Genomic DNA, 15,202 nt, shown 5'->3' with positions numbered 1-15,202 from the left:
TCAAACCATAAAAACCTTTAAGTATAACCAAATTACAATATTGATAATATTTTCGTTTTTACAATCCTCAAACATTGAAAAATCTATTTATGTGTCACTTCTTTGTAAATTGTAATTAATCACTCATTCATAATGTTAACTTCTAATAACCGTAACATCTTAACTTGTTTCACAACTTTGACCGGTTTGCTGGGTTGTAAATTCAATCCGTTTTTTTTAAATCTATTTTATGTTGTTTTTTGTGTCCTGAAACCATTTTAATTTATAAATTTAACGCAAATGTTTATCATGAAGTATGAGGAGCGGTACGATCACGTCTTCGCCTTGCCACAATCTCCTGAAGTACCTGAAACCAAAACACTACAACTGTAAGCCCGAAAGCTTAGTGAGTTACCCCCGAAATACCAACCACATATAACCATACTCATATCATATCACAATACAGATGAACCATGCATATCAAGTCTACAGTGTGACTGGTCCGACTGCACCGGGCCTTCGGTCCACCTGGTCCACTCTCCGAGTCTAGCCATGTATATCGAGTCTACAGTGTGATTGGTCCGCTCGCACCGGGCCTTCAATCCACCTGGTCCATATCATATCACAATACAGAACAACCATGTATATCAAGTCTACAGTGTGACTGGTCCGCCCGCATCGGGCCTTCGGTCCACCTAGTCCACTCTTCGAGTCTAGCCATGTATATCGAGTCTACAGTGTGATTGGTCCGCTCGCACCGGGCCTTCAATCCACCTGGTCCACTCATTGAGCCTACAGTATGACTAGTCCGTCCGCACCTGGCACTCAGTCGGCCTGGTCTACTCTCCGAGCCTCGGCACGTCTGGACCGCCCTCTTGGGGCCTTCAGCCTATCCGGAACGCTCGCTAGGCCTTCGGTCTATCCGGTCCGCCCTGGGTATGTTGGCCTACAACACAAAGCAGGACCCACCTCAACCCAACCCCAGCCAAACAACCATGTGCACATAAAACATTTAATAGCATAACAATCCTCAGCCAAACAAACGAATCTATCAGATCATGCAGCATAGAAACATCCTAACCAGGATACTGACCTAACCAGCCACCAACATAACATTACCCTACATACCAGGATACCGACCTTAACCAGGTCACTAACGTAACACCATCCTAAAACCAGGATGCAGATCTAACAACTCAAAAACATATCAAATTAACAAATACCCGGATTCCCATCCTATAAAGGGACGGCCTTGGTGCCGTAGACCCTGTTGATATAGTGAGGATAACTCACCTCGCAACTGCCGATCCGAATCACGAAAGCACAAACCCGAAGCATTGCCTCCAACTTCAACACCTATAATCATCAATGATCCAAAGACATAAATATCCGAAAATTACCATAACACCCCTGAAGGTCAAATAGGTCAAAGTCAAAGTCCTAGCCAAAGTCAACCTTCCTGATTAACTCTACTCGCCGAGTTCTCAAATTAAGAAAAATCTCTCAGCACGACTCAACTCGCCGAGTCACCCCAAGACCCGTCGAGTCCAACGATCTCTGAGTCCTATCCTGTCCAACTCACTGAGTCGCCAACCGACTCACTAATCCGAGGCTTTAACCAAAAGAGGTTGGGGTTCTGCGACCAGACTCACCGAGTCCACGAAAATCGTCAATAGACTCGCTGAGTTGTTCTTCCAACTCATCGAGGCCATGCCCATCTTCATATGACTCACCGAGTCCACCCATGTGACTCGTCGAGCCCCTTCAGTCCTTAATCCATATTGAGGCTTTTCGAGCCATGCAGGGGCTCCAAACTGTAGATCCACTCTTCTAGTGCATAACTCCCATGTAAAGTTGCAAACTTTACGTGAAACCAAGGATTTAAAGGTCCAAATCACTCTAAGGCTAGGGTTTAAGACAAAGGGGCTTCACCAACAACTCATTGACTGATGCTTTATGACATTCTAGACCAACTCAAGTCTAGATCAGGAGTAGCAACCTCATATCTAAACTCCAAACCCGAAATAGATCTCAGTCATATGAAAATGGCCCCAAATCTCATTTAAGAATAGATCTAGAAGCAACAAAGGCAAGGTAACAGCTTATTACCTCCAAGATGTGCCAACACTGCTGTAGATTCTGGATCTACACCACTCTCTTGATGCAAGCCCTTTTGATCTTCAAGCTTCTTCAACTAGAACACCTTTCAAAGCTTCAATTTCCCTCCAAAGCTTCAACTTTCCAAGGTATTCATCCTAACTAGCATAATAACATTGATTCAGATGAGTATATCAAGTTAGAATTAAATACCTCTTTGATGTAGATTGTCTTCATGAAGCTTGAGTGCCTAGTGCCCCAAGTGTGACACCTCAAATGGTTCACACAACACCAAATACACTTGGAATAACTTGAGAGAACATACACACTTCATGAAAATCGACTAGCCCTTTCACACATACTCTAGTGCCGATTTTGTCAACAATAAGATGCTTATATAGTTAGTGACAAATAGGGTGAACCCTAATTGTCATGGCTTTCCATTTCCTTGGATCCATGGGTTCAAATATACCATGGAGCATCTTATGGGTTTTAGCCCAACTTGACAATCCATGAAGCATTAGCCTACTATACAAGTATGGATGATTTACACAATCAACCCATATATTTAATTAGTCTTCTTTTGATCACTTAATTAATCCTAGATTAATTCTTGATCAATACTAATTAAATAATCTTATTAACATATTATAACTTATAATATATTAACAAACCTTAAGTGTTATTTCTCTCATTATAGTCTATCCAAATGCATGATGCCATGCAACCCAAATGGACCATGTCGGGTCGGGTCAAGTCTTACCAGTTATAGTTATGGACTTAGACATTAATCCAACAGTCTCCCACTTGGATAAGTCTAAAACTATTATTGCAAGTATGACTTCAAGAATCGACGGACAATCGTAGCTCTCAAAAGCTTCTGTCGAACTCTGACCTTGCCGATGATCTCTGACCTTTGTCAATGACTTGTCCATTAGATAAGGGATCATATATTCCTCCATTCTAGATATCATATGGACGGAGACATGGATTATAATCATTTTCTCTGTCCATTTGTTGTTTCCTGATTCCCGATTTATGACGATTGACTAATTGAACAAATCAAATCAGTCCAGACCCGGCCTTGAATTTGGAATTCTTGCATTTGCAGTAAGGATTTGGGACACGATTCATGATGTCTCACATAAATACTGATTGAGACATCGATCCTATATCCGAAGCATATGTGACACGATTCATGATGTCTCACATAAAGACTAAACCAGTCTTTTGCTATAACATTTCCATTTCTATTTACCAAGTTCTCATAATTCAGATTATGAAAAGGGATGCCGTAATCATAATCGAATTTTAGAACGCAAATAATGAACCCATATATAGAATTTCCTTATGTTGAGCCATTCCAACATGAAATTCATATATATTCTTGACTAAATTTGATTAAAATCTCAATCTAAGCTTTTAGAATTGAAATGAAGTATAATTTCATCTCCCTTAATTATAGCAAAACAACTTTTCCCCAATTGAAACCTTTTTTTTTTCTATAATTAACATTGCTAACTTGCAACCTTTATCATAATTATCATGCTCCCACTAACATGATGATTATTAGCATAACACTTATGCTCCCACTAGCTTTGACATGTACTCAGAAATCAACTAGACTTCTAGAAATCAATACTTTATTGACTTTCTTACCAAAGTTCAGATTTCTGATACTAGATTGCTTTGAGAAAACTTTATCAATATCATACACCTTACCTTAGATAGGTCACAGGTATGTCTAAACAATTTTAAGAAGTATGAAAAGGGATGACGTAATCATAGTCTCGATTGTTTAGACCTTTTCCACTTCTCACAAGTCCATGTTAGTGTGCCGGTTAACCACACATGCTTCACTAACGACTTTGAGAATGCAAATATTACAATTGCTAGTGTTTCCTCACCATCATTTTCATGAATCGGAGAGAAGCCTTATGACACTTAGATTTAATGGTGTATGTGTTCTTATCCATGTGAATTTTCAAACCCATAGTCACAAGTCAAGGATAATGACAAATTCAAACTCATATGGACTGAACTCAATCTTAATTTCTTGCCATTTGGCAGCTCAAGGGCCTGCCATTGCTTCCAAGTTGTTGTGCAATCAATTGAGAACTTTAAGAACTCATATGAAAAGCCAACTTTAATTGGAATGGGCACAGAATATGTCAACACGATAGGTTATAAACCTCAATTCGTGCGCTAGTGAAGAACTTCAGGTTTTATTCTCGATTAGTTCTTGAGACTATCAAGACCTTTAAGACTCCCACTATCCTCTTGACATATAAGACTTCCTTGCCAGATATTCAAGAGATAGTGTGGATTCTAATCAAGACAAACACTTCACACAATTGGCCTTAGTTGGTCTTTGTTTTATCCAAAACATCACAACTTACCAACTTTCAAATGTACAAGTGTTTTAAACCTTTCTTTAAGATATGTCACTCAACTTACAGTCTTAGAGTATGACTCTAAGACTTGTTTTGGAATGGAATATGACTCATCTTCTTGTTTGACCATTTCAACAATTCATAGCTCCTCTTCTTAGCTATCAGAATGCACTTAGAGGATGAATTATGATAAGGTCTCAAAATCATTAAGATGGTCTTAAAACATGATACTAAAGTACTCTCCCATCTTTTCAGATTTGAGAAACTTTTATCTTTCTGCCTAAATTGATTCTTCTCATTCGTTCTGCCATACACTAAAAATTTTCCAATGCTTCAAAATTAACTTAAGCCTGTAAGTATAACCATATTTACTAAACTTTAGTAAATAATGACGAATAGTCTTAACGATCTTTTGTGGTGGACTTAATCAGTGCACAAGAATGTGTACTCGATCCCTTAGTTCGTTACTTGACTCACACATCCATGTGAACAAGTAGTTAGTCTTAATTTTTCCAATGCTTGAAAGTTCTCATTCATCATGCTATACAACTTGCATGGTTCCAAGTTTCTATCCAACTGAAACTTGGGTGATGAGAATCTTTCCTTATTTGGTAAATTTAGACACTACCACAAATGAAAAAATCAAATTCATATTTCCACTCTTGCTCTTAATGGAATCTTATAAGCAACAAAATTTTCACAAAAGTCATTGTAAGGATATTTTAAAATAAATAAATCAAAATTTTTCCTTTTATTTTAAAACTTTTCGGAAAAACTATCCTTACAGTGCAAAAGCACATGAAAACTTGTTGTTATCTATTCCTAAGCAATATGTCATAACTCCTAAGAAGTAGCTCAATAATCCGATCTTCAAACTATGCGAAAGAAATCCATCTACGCGATCAGATTCAACATATTCTTTCTTTAAGTTTCTTCACTTTTTCTTTGATTCTTAAAACATCAACATGTGACCCAGTCACATCATGTATCAAGAATCTTAGAATAGAAACTTAGCAGAGTTAGATAGTGGACTTTACCTGAAATATAGTCAAACTTATTGACTTTAACATCCTTAGGTAAGTTTGGCAGCTTCGCAACTAATGCCCATTCCTTTGGCAATATAAACATATGGACCCTTTGGTAATTGGACTATCTCAGACTTAGCCTCTCTCTTTACCATTTGGTCAACCGAGTTGACTATGGTCGATCCCTTTCCATTGGGAAGATAACGCTTTTTCTGGATTTCCAGTGTCTTCATTGTCAATGTCCATAAAGTTTTAGGAAGTTGATTTTAGCAAATAGATAAGATCATTAAGGGTCTTGTCATAGTTTGTTTCATAGGAGTCCCAAAGGAACTCACTATGTGACTTAGAAAGTAGTTGAGCCACCAACTTTCTCAAGACTTTGACACCCAAATCTCCCGGCTTGTCAATATGTTACTACATCTCCAATATGTGATCACACATAGACCTTTGCTTGTCAATATGTTACTACATCTCCAAGATGGGTTAGCACCTTATTCACATTTTCCTAAGTAACTAAGATTGGGTATTTATAAAAGGTTTAGTTACTTAGTATTTATCATTAATACTTTTAATGAAGGGAGAATTCTAGTCCTTGTCCTACCCGTTCGGCTAACGACCCTCCACTGGTCAAGGAAGCGGTGGGTGAGAGTGGACACCCATTAAACTGCCATTTTATAGGCAGTAACCTTATATCCCTCTTATAGACCGGCTTCGTGAATGAGGCCTACTAACGGTAAGACTGACTTGCTCTTATACATACATATATATATATATATATATATACATATATATATATATATATATATATATATATATATATAGATTATTAACTTATAATATTATAAAGTATAAGGGTTGAATTTTAACTTTTAAAATTCTAAGGGCTAATTTGGAATTAAAGTATTCATAAGTGAAAACTTTGCAAATCCCAAAACTTGAGGGCAAGTTTTGAAACTATTCAAAACTAATTAATTCCATACCTTATGAGTTTAAAGTCGTTTTAATTAAAAACTCTTTAAGTTCCATAACTTGAGGACAAGTTATGGAAGACTTTAAACTAATAAAAAATGTAACTTTTCTTTACTCTGTAACTTATGGAATTAATTAAGGTTACACATTTTATTACTTAATGAAGTGACTCTTGAACCTCCATAACTTGAGGACAAGACTCTTCATTTTTTGTAACCATTGCCAACTTTTATGAGTTTTTATGAAACTTAAATGTGACCTTTCATGTAATGTAACGCCCGTAGATCAGGGCTAGTCAATTTAGAGACGATAAGCGTCAAAAATGACTTTTTGATAGAAGATTATTTAGAATGAATAATCTTAACTAAGTTGTAGTATATGTTACAAGGATTCCGGACATATAAAGAACGCCCAAATCTGACTTCGTATGAAGAAGTTATGATTTATCGAATTTTCGGCTTAGCGGTATGCAACCTGAAATACTCGATTTGAGATCGAGCGGTTTTTAGCCAAAACAATCTAAACGAGAATCGAACATCTCGTTGTTGGTATCGAAGCGATGAAAAGTTAGGCGAGAACGGACGTCAAACGAAGAAGTTATGATTTTATAACGAAGTTTTCCTGTCCGGGCCTACTAAAAATAAATAATAAAAATAAAGTCAAAATTAGCCGACGAAGTCTAAACGAAAGTTGTAGAGCGTAGTCTCACCTACGCGTGGATATAAAGAACATCCAAAACGGAGTTCGTATGAAGAAGATATGAATTTTCGAAGTTTATTAAATAATTAATAATTAAATTTAATTATTAAATCCCGGTATTATCCGAAGACGAGACATCGGACTCATCCGAAGTACGCCCCGCGTACTAGCCTACGCCCCGCGTACACCGAGGTATGTCGACATTCGCACTCGAGTATTTCGGATACGTAAGCCATGACGATCCGAGGCGTACGCCCCGCGTACTCCGAGGTTCCAGCCTCTATAAATAGGATCCGAAGGCATCCGACTCCTTTGCTATCTTTCTCTCTTCTCTTTCCCGTTTTGCATTGTTTTGCGTGCCAGAAGTACCTCGAAGCCCCGGTAATATCCTCGAGCCCCGAAGCAAGTCCCGAGATCCCGAAGATCCCGTGAAGTGCGATTCCCGAGCCGAAGCTCTGCTCGCGAGAAGCTCGACTTTTGTAGAGATCTTCCAGATCTGCTGATGATTACTACTTCTGCAAGTCGTAGTGTTGTCCGATCATCTTTTGATCAAGTGAGTGTATACTACCTTTCATAAACACGATAATAATACAAGTATGGTTTGAGTGTATTAAGTATATTGTTGTTTATATGTGTGAGTGTGTAGTTACTTTCTTCTAACACATAAATATGAAGTATTTGCTATGAAATACGTGCTATGTGTTTATATATTATTTGTCTATTTGAGATGGGCGTGGAATTGATGTTTTATACAAGTGTTAAATGATTTAAACTGTGTAAGTATTTATATCTACGAAAATGTTGGGCAGAACTTGGGTAGATGGGATAGTTGGTGACTATGGAGTTAGCGCCTATTATATAAACCTTGGCGACGATGTGACTTCGTGCCTATTTGATTAACCTTGGCGACTATGGAGTTAGCGCAAGTTGAGTAAACCTTGGCGACTATGGAGTTAGCGCTTGTTGAGTAAGCCTTGGCGACTATGGAGTTAGCGCTTGTTAAGTGACCTTGGTGACTATGGAGTTAGCGCCTGATAACTATGGATTTAGTACTTGATAAATAAACTTTGGCAGCAATGGAATTCGTGCCAATTCCTTACGAATAAATGAATGAAGGATAGTTGGTTCTTAGGGTAAAACCTTAAGAAGATAATGAGGATGGGTAATTGGGTTGATTGTTTGCTGATTAAATATAATAATTATATTATTGTGGGTTGAAAACCCTATATGCTCACCAGGCTCCCAAGCCTGACCCACTCAGTTTTCTTTTCATTACAGGTAATGGCATAAGGGTATAAGTTGGTGGACTTGACGAGAGATTTTGGATTATAGATCAGTAGTTAAATAACTATTGTAAGGTCTATTTTATATTGTTTATGCTTTTGGTCTGTATCGAACATGACATCCCAAGGTTTTATTATTTAATGAAAATACATTCTCATTGATAAAGGTTTGGATAAATGGTTATCATATTTTTGTTTTTGGGAACAAATTCCGCAACAGTTTTCTTTAAACGATTACTCTGATTTTAAAAACAAAGCATAAACAAATCGGTCTTTTCTGGCCGTGAAATTGGGGATGTCACATGTAACTTGAGGACAAGTTACACAAACACATTTTAGAATCATCTCTTAGATTAAAATGGATTGAAAACACATAATCAATTAACTTATCAATTAATCTAAGAAACTCATATGAACAAAGATAATTCACATCAAACTTTTTCATGTAATTAGCATAATTTTTAAACTAATACAAAACATGAATCTATTGACAATTATCTTTGAAATTTGGATTAGCATGAACATTACCACATCAAGAACAAGTTTATAAGTTCAAAAACAGCTTATGGTAATGTTCCTAGTCCAATTCCAGCCAAAAAACACGAAGATATGCCGTCTGGAGGCCAAACTCGTCGAGTTCTTCATGAAACTCGTCGAGTGCATGCTCTAATACATGAACTCGTCGAGTTCATGCTCTAATACATGAACTCGTCGAGTTTTCTACCAGAACTCGTCGAGTTTTAGGCCCTGACAGATTCTTGGCTTCGAAAAATCTATCTGCATCAAGTATAAGAGAAAGCAAGCCTAGACTCTGATACCACTGTTGGGTTTTAAGCATTCTAACACTTCTAAGTGTACATGCAACCCTAAATACCTTGGATCTATGTTTTCTCTATTATACATGCAAATATAAACTTTCCAAGGTATTCATCCTAACTAGCATAATAACATTGATTCATATGAGTATATCAAGTTAGAATTACATACCTCTTTGATGTAGATTGTCTTCATGAAGCTTGAGTGCCTAGTGCTCCATGTGTGACACCTCAAATGGTTCACACAACACCAAATACACTTGGAATAACTTGAGAGAACATACACACTTCATGAAGATCGGCTAGCCCTTTCACACATACTCTAGTGCCGATTTTGTCAACAATAAGATGCTAATATGGTTAGTGACAATTAGGGTGAACCCTAATTGTCATGGCTTTCCATTTCCTTGGATCCATGGGTTCAAATATACCACGGAGCATCTTATGGGTTTTAGCCCAACTTGACAATCCATGAAGCATTAGTCCACTATACAAGTATGGATGATTTACACAATTAACCCATATATTTAATTAGTCTTCTTTTGATCACTTAATTAATCCTAGATTCTTGATCAATACTAATTAAATAATCTTATTAACATATTATAACTTATAATATATTAACAAACCTTAAGTGTTATTTCTCTCATTATAGTCTATCCAAATGCATGATGCCATGCAACCCAAATGGACCATGCCGGGTCGGGTCAAGTCTTACCAATTATAGTTATGGATCTAGACATTAATCCAACAGAAATGTCTAAAATGCTTTATATATATATATATATATATATATATATATATATAGAGAGAGAGAGAGAGAGAGAGAGAGATGGAGAAGTCGTGCACAACCTAGGCCGCACACCAAGGACAATGTGTGTCACGGTCTACGTGATAAACCACACTCCAAAATGTATTCACTCCCTCCAGTCTAACATCTCCACCATCACCACATTCGTATTTACGATGAGACACGAATCCTATTCATGGAGAACATAATCTTTCTTTTATCTCTTAGCCTTCAATTCCAATTCGACCCATTTTCTCCACTATTTCTCTACTATATTCTCATAATTCCTAATTATCCTAATTTACAGTAATAAAGCTTCCACTTGTCAATCTAAAATGCCGACGAAGACAATTAACACCAATTTTAAAGGAATCAACCATTTTGTATGACCTGGAACGCCTAGCCACACACAAAAGTCAAAGCCAACAAGTGTGTCATCCTTTTTACCGCCTTGATCATCCCGATCAACCAATACCTACACATCCATACCAATCCTTATGTACAACTCTGACACAAGGCATGCTCTTCCGTCCTCAACCCTTTTCGATGTGACAACTTCTCTGCCTCTATTTGAATCTGCCTCTTCTATTTCCAACTATTTCCCTCAGAACTTTACACTCAATACTCCATAACAAGATTCCAATGAAAGAGGTAAGTGTTTCGTAGAAAAGAGAAAGGTAACAATGGTGGAGATCTTAGGGTGTTTTTTGTTGGATCAGTTATGCAAGATACTTATTATATTCCAAATTATATGTGAACCTATATGGTTATACACAAAGAGTTTCTTAAAACCTCATCTATTAGTGCAAGTATATTAGAGAGCAATGTAAAGTTTTTTGGTAACAATATAATTAGTGGAACACTTCTCGTATGAGTTAAGCATTTTAACCAATTTAAAAGGCCTACCTTGATGAGACTTTGGCTAATTTCACAAGCAGGTTCAAGAGTGAATATGTTCCTCTGGTTGAGGTTGAGATGGTGACTTGAGAGTACTTGGCTCTTGAGCAAACGACAGAGTCAGTGTCTAAGATCACTAACAAACTCATAAAGCGTCTTTCGGCTAACCTAGCCTCCTCCGTCCCGCACTATTTTATCTGGATTACACTGCTACCGCGGCCATGAAGATGAATTAGTATTGTGATATGTTAAGGACTGAGATATGAGAGTTCCTAAGCACTGTAGGGTGCAAGATGGTGGGGGTGATTGAGGTATCCTGAAAACGAGAATTGGAGCTCGAGACACAATAACATAAGAGGAGATCGACACCAGTTCAAACATCGTCGACAACACCAAAGAGTTTCATGACCTATGATTCGAATTTTAGGAGTCAATAGAGTTGTGGCCGATGTGGTAAGTATGGGAAGATGAACGATGAGGTTTTCCAGGGTTAGGTTGTTTCAAGTGTGGCCAGACGGGTCACTTCAGCAGTGATTGCATGCAGGGGATAACATTGATATGTTTCAACCACAATCAGATTAGGCACAAGAAGGCCGAGTGTCCGAGTTTTTATGAAGGAGCAGTGAATTATTCCTACCCAGCCACCTCGCGGATCATTGATGGCCGCCAGAGCAAAGTAGAGCCTCGGTTGCCAGGAGCCGAGATGATTAGTTGACAATAGAGGAGGCTAGAGCAGCACCAGAAGTTGTTACTGGCATGTATTCCTGTTATATTTTATGTTGCTTTCTCTTTTATTTGCTTATTTTTAGGAATGTGATTAGGTATTTTCTTAGACAACTCTATGTTTGCTTTAGTATTGTTTGTCTTGGGAGCTTGTCAATCGTTTGTGTCCCTTGCGTTCAGCAAGAGTTTTGATGTCGCTCTAGGAGCACTGAATCATTCTCTTGTGGTTGAGATAGTTGATGATTAGATGGTTAGAGCATCAAGAGTCTACCACGATTGTGTCATGGAGATCTTCAGTGTGAAGTTTCCTATTGATTTTGTTCTCATTCCTATGAGAGAGATGAACATTGTAGTAGGTATAGATTGGCTGATCCAGTTTGCAGATATAATTGATTGTGAGCGACATTTGGTGCAAGTTCGACCCCCAAGTAATAGAGAACTATTTATTCAGGGGAGGGTGTGTAGAGGGCTGGCCTTCTATTCAGTTGTGAGGGCTAGGAGGTATATAAATCATGGTTGCACCATATTATTAGTGTATGTTGCGGATACTCGGGTTAAGAAGAAGAAGACCACCTCCAATGTGTCACCAGTTCTGGAGTTTTTCGATGTGTTTCACAAGAATTTTTCACGCGTGCCTCCAAAGAGGCAAGTCTAGTTCAAGATTGACTTAGTTTTAGGTGTGGTTCCAATCGTCAAAGCACCCATCATCTTGCACCTCCATTGATACAAGAGCTGTCCACCCAGCTTCAGGAGCTATTGGACAAGGAGTTTATTCAACTGATCAATTCTCCTAGGGGAGCACCTATTCTATTTGTTAAGCAGGATGGTTTGCACATGATGTACATTGATTATAGGGAGCTTAATAAGCTCATAGTGAAGAGCAAATGTCCATTACCATAGACAAACGATTATCTGATCAGATTTAGGGTGCATCTTGATTATCCAACATTGATTTGTTCCTTTTTGCCTGAATAAGGAAAAACGATATCTTTGGAACCCTTGGTGATTTTTTTTAGAACGACAAATCTACACTACTCCTAATACCACCTATGTCTCCAATGAGACTTGAACCCTTAACCTCTAGGAGGGAGGGCAACACCCGGTACCGCTAGGCTAGAAACCCTTTGATTGACCCCTTGGCGATTTAAGTTGATTTATAAGAACCAGGCCTGGTCCGAACTAAATTCATGTGTTCTATTTTGTAGTCTAAATTGATCATTAAATAGGATACCTATAAACAAACAAAAGAACATGAGTTTGATCATTTAATCTATGACTCTGCTCATACAATCTTGAAAAACAAATGAATAGTTGATCACTTATCTTAAGGCTAACATTTGATTTGAATCAGAGTTTGACATTTGCTTTAGAAAGCACTCTTTGTTGTTTGGTTATACTTGTAGTTGTAGTTATAGACTTATCCAAGTGGGAGACTGTTGGATTAAGGTGTCTAATCTCATAACTAAATAGGTATAAACTTGAAAATAGAAGCAAAGTCATTTTTGGATTGCACTCATAACTAAAAGTAACTAGAAATGGTATTATGAGAACGTAAGAGAGAAAGAGAGAGAGGAGAAGAGAGAGAGAGAGAGAGAGGGGGGGGGGGGGGGGGAGAGACAGAGATCTGTTAATATATTTTGTGATTAATATATTAATTGGAAATAGATAATTGATTTGTTAATTTGTTATGTGATTAATAAATTAATATGAGATCAATAGTTAAATAATTGATTTATCAATTAATAAATTAATAAGAAATCAATAAAAATTAATTAATTGTTAATCATAATTAATCTGAAATTAATTTGGTATTAATAAAAATTAATTAAAAATGCAAAGAATTAATTGTAATTGTTCAATAGTTGAACAAAAGAAGCAATTGTAGAACCATCCATGATATGAACAAATTTGACATGATTCATAAGGTTTCTGAAAACCGTTTAAATGCAGACAAGAAAATAATTTGAATTATAATTAAATCTATTATTTAATTAGTTAAATATAATATTAGGCTGGAGGGAGTGGTGCCACCGAAACCGCACTCCCTCCCCCGCCACATAAGCACCACATCATTTTTTACCACAAAAGTGTGGTTTCTTGCCACACCAAGAGAGTGGTGCCACACTTTTATTTATTTATTTATTTTGTTTTTTAGCTATATTAATTAAAACTTCTTTTTTAGTAAAAAAACATAATTTTTCATTACTTGAAAATTAAAAAAAAAAAAAACATTACATTCAAAATTCAAAAAACATTAAATCGCATTACACAAAAAAAAAAGCACACACACACATGACATTAAAATAATCCTAAAAACTTAAAAAAAAAACACAAATAAAATAACTAAAGCAAACTATATAAAGTCGTTATCCGAGAACTCGTCTTCGGAGTCATCCGATGGATCCAAATTAAGGTTAATGTTTTGAACCCCGTAAATGTGTTTCACCAAGTCATTGCGAAGAATTTGAAATGTTTCAGTGTAATGTATCTCTGCTCTCCTGTTCATATACTCTTCACCACCAATTTCTATTGGTTGTATTTCTGGTATGGTTTCTTCCTCGTCAAACACACATATCGCTCTTCCTTCATCTTCAATAATCATGTTATGCAATATGAGATATGTATACATGATTTCTTGAAGTTTTTCCTCGCCTAAATAACTTGCTGATTTTTTCAATATGAACCACCTTTTCTTCAGAGCTCCAAAAGCACGCTCAACATCCTTCCTAGTTCTTTCTTGAGCTCTCTTGAATTTCTTTCGTCTAGAATCATGTGGATACGTAAACGATTTAAAAAACACAACATACTCAGGATAGATTCCATCGACCAGATAATAACCATACTTATATGGCATTCCATGCACTTCAAAAGAAGACTCTGGTGCGGATCCATCATATATGTTGTTAAATATAGGTGAACAATTAAGAACGTTGATGTCGTTAATCGAACCAGGAGAACCAAAAAAACATGCCAAATCCACATATCTTGTGATGCAACTTCTTCAAGTATGACTGTTGGGTGACCATGATCACCTTGGGTAAATTGCCCATGATATGACATAGGACAATATTCTCATGCCCAATGGAGACAATCTAAGCTTCCTAGCATTCTAGGAAACCCATGCACACTAGCATGATGAGCTTGTAATTGCAGGATGTCATTACGTGTAAGCTTACGTAAATATTTTGGACCATAAAACTGAATCACAGTTTTGCAGAAAAAGTGGAGACTGTCTTGTGCGATCCTAGCAGACATCCTAAAGTTTTCGTCTAACGCATCAGGCGGAATGTCATATGTTAAATGACGAAGTGCGGTCGTGTATTTTTGTAAGGGAGTGAAACTGGGTGTACCTCTAGGATCATAGCGTTGTTGAAAAAAACTGCACTCCCTCGTTACATCTTCAACTATGCGTTCGTATAAACCTTTGCATATTCTGAAGCGCCTACGAAAATAATACCCTTGAAAAGTGGCATTCTCTTCAAAATAGTCTTGCACCAAACGTTGGTTGACTTCTTCACGATTTCTGGAAATA

The 15,202-nt window shown here is 37.1% G+C and overlaps 1 protein-coding gene across 1 annotated transcript; it reads right to left on the bottom strand.

Annotated features, from left to right (window-relative positions):
- Positions 1 to 14,023: 14,023 nt before the first annotated feature.
- Positions 14,024 to 14,524, bottom strand: LOC111913827 (uncharacterized). Its single transcript, XM_023909541.1, has one exon. It carries the CDS (start codon positions 14,522 to 14,524, stop codon positions 14,024 to 14,026), a length of 501 nt encoding a protein of 166 aa, XP_023765309.1.
- Positions 14,525 to 15,202: the final 678 nt, after the last annotated feature.

Source organism: Lactuca sativa, chromosome 5, assembly GCF_002870075.4.
Source record: "Lactuca sativa cultivar Salinas chromosome 5, Lsat_Salinas_v11, whole genome shotgun sequence".
NCBI classification, from domain to species: Eukaryota; Viridiplantae; Streptophyta; class Magnoliopsida; order Asterales; family Asteraceae; genus Lactuca; species Lactuca sativa.
Note: the sequence above shows the minus strand (reverse complement) of the source record. Positions and strands in the feature narration are given on the sequence as shown.

Bases quoted from the DNA above. Each gene is read 5' to 3' on its own strand.
- LOC111913827 (XM_023909541.1), bottom strand. From the start codon at position 14,524: ATGCCATATAAGTATGGTTATTATCTGGTCGATGGAATCTATCCTGAG.